At 57.3% G+C, this 1,774-nt stretch overlaps 1 protein-coding gene across 1 annotated transcript in view; it reads left to right on the forward strand.

Annotated features, from left to right (window-relative positions):
- Nucleotides 1–1,774, forward strand: part of NCF1 (neutrophil cytosolic factor 1) — a 10,729-nt gene continuing 8,955 nt past the window's right edge. Inside the window, exons 1-3 of the mRNA XM_026861469.1 lie at nucleotides 1–775; nucleotides 1,240–1,320; nucleotides 1,663–1,738. Of these exons, the coding sequence (XP_026717270.1) occupies nucleotides 704–775; nucleotides 1,240–1,320; nucleotides 1,663–1,738 (229 nt within the window). The 5' untranslated portion in view covers nucleotides 1–703. The remainder of the gene's footprint in view (nucleotides 776–1,239; nucleotides 1,321–1,662; nucleotides 1,739–1,774) is intronic.

The raw sequence follows: 1,774 nt of genomic DNA on the forward strand, positions 1-1,774 counted from the left end.
ATTACTAAAATGACCCCATGCAAACTCCCACACATGCGTGCGTAACATACAACAAATTATTAAAGAAACACACCTGCAAACCAACCAAATCAAACTAAACCTAAAACCAAACAAGCAAACCAAGCCCTGCCAGGGCTGTGCCCCCAGCCTCCCCGCCCGCCCTGGGAGCTCAGGGTGGCCTCCCAGCCCTAGAGAGACGGCGCTGCTGTCCCTGGGGAGCACGTTCAGTGCTTCATTCAGCCCACCCCGCTCTGCTCCAGAGGGTCCTCTGGTCGCCTTTGCCAAGGCACTCATCTGTCCTTGACCCTCTGTAAATTGGGTGCTGCAGCACCCTGTGCCATCACGGGGCAGTGTCAGTGGTCGAGGGGCTACTTCGAGGGTCAGCCGATCTGGCACTGCACCTTCACTTTCCATGATTTCAGAGGTGCCTCCAGGGTATCCCTGAGGGCTCCCCGCTGCCCGCCTCCTCCCCAGCCCTTGAGCCACTGGAGGGGCTGGGCTGGAGACTCCCCACGGGAAACACCGACTCAATACAAACCACAGCAGATAAACAACTACTGGTGCAATTGCAGCGGGACTTCTGCTTTCCTGGGGGCTTTAACAGTGAAGCGGAGCTGTGTGACGGCAGAGGGGAGAAGGACACCGAGACGCCCAGGGAGGCTGGAGCAGGGGCTGGAGTGGAACACCGTGGCTAAGAGCAGCTATGGGGGATGCCTTCATCCGGCACATCGAGCTGCTGGGCTACGAGAAAAGGTTTTTCCCCAGCCAGCACTATGTGAGTACGCAGCGACCTTCTGCCAAGCTGAGTAGTGAAGACTGGCCGGGGTAAAAAGCCTGGCCAGCAAATTTATTCAGATAAATGTGACTGAGGGCCTAGCATCCTTTTTTGGGGGGGTCATGGCTGATGGCATAGCTGGAGGCAGCCAGAGGATAAAGTGTACTGAACACACAAGGTTTTGGGCACCAAATTTGCAAGCCGTTGGCTACTTCACAGGCTTGGAAAGGGCTTTTCGCTCCTTGATTTCCCACCCATCTGCATGTTTCTGTCCCTACTGAGCTTCCCTAGCACCCAGCTTGCTGGCTGCCTGGGCAGAGCTACTTGCATTGGGGTGGTGGAAGAAAAACACGCAGTTTAACGGAAGCTGAAACATCTGCAGAGCTCCCTGGGGGCTTCAGCTGCAGCAGGGTGTGGGGTCCTGCTCGCCCACAGAGCTGCAGCATCTCTGCTTTGCCCCTCAGGTCTACATGTTCCTGGTGAAGTGGAATGACCTCTCCGAAAAGGTCATCTACCGTCGGTTTACTGAGATATACGAGTTCCACGTGAGTTGTCCCAGGGTGGGCGCTGGCCCCCAACCCAGGGCACCAGGGCTGGGGAAAAATAGAAGGGTGAATTCCAGCTGAAATTATCTGTAAACAAACCTGGCTCAAAGGAGCCTCCTGGGTCCCAGTGCTTCAATCTCCTTCACCCCTTGAAGGGGGAGCCATCGGCTGTGTGCTCCCCTGGCAGATTTCTCCCAGTGTCGAGTCATGGGGTCCAGCCAGCACGTACCAGTGGCAGCAGTGGGGCAAGTGCAAGGAAGGGGGGGGAAGCCGTGGGCAGGGCTGTGGGTACCACAGGGGGATCCCTTGGTGCCATCCTCACGGCCTGACTCTGCTCCACAGAAAGCGCTGAAGGAGATGTTCCCCATCGAATCCGGGGACATCAACATCGAGAACCGGATCATCCCACACTTGCCAGGTGAGGGGGCAGGTGCCAGGGCGGGGGTGGGGGGGT

The sequence above is a fragment of the Athene cunicularia genome, assembly GCF_003259725.1.
Source record: "Athene cunicularia isolate RWA chromosome 19 unlocalized genomic scaffold, athCun1 chr19_part1, whole genome shotgun sequence".
Lineage (NCBI taxonomy): Eukaryota > Metazoa > Chordata > Aves > Strigiformes > Strigidae > Athene > Athene cunicularia.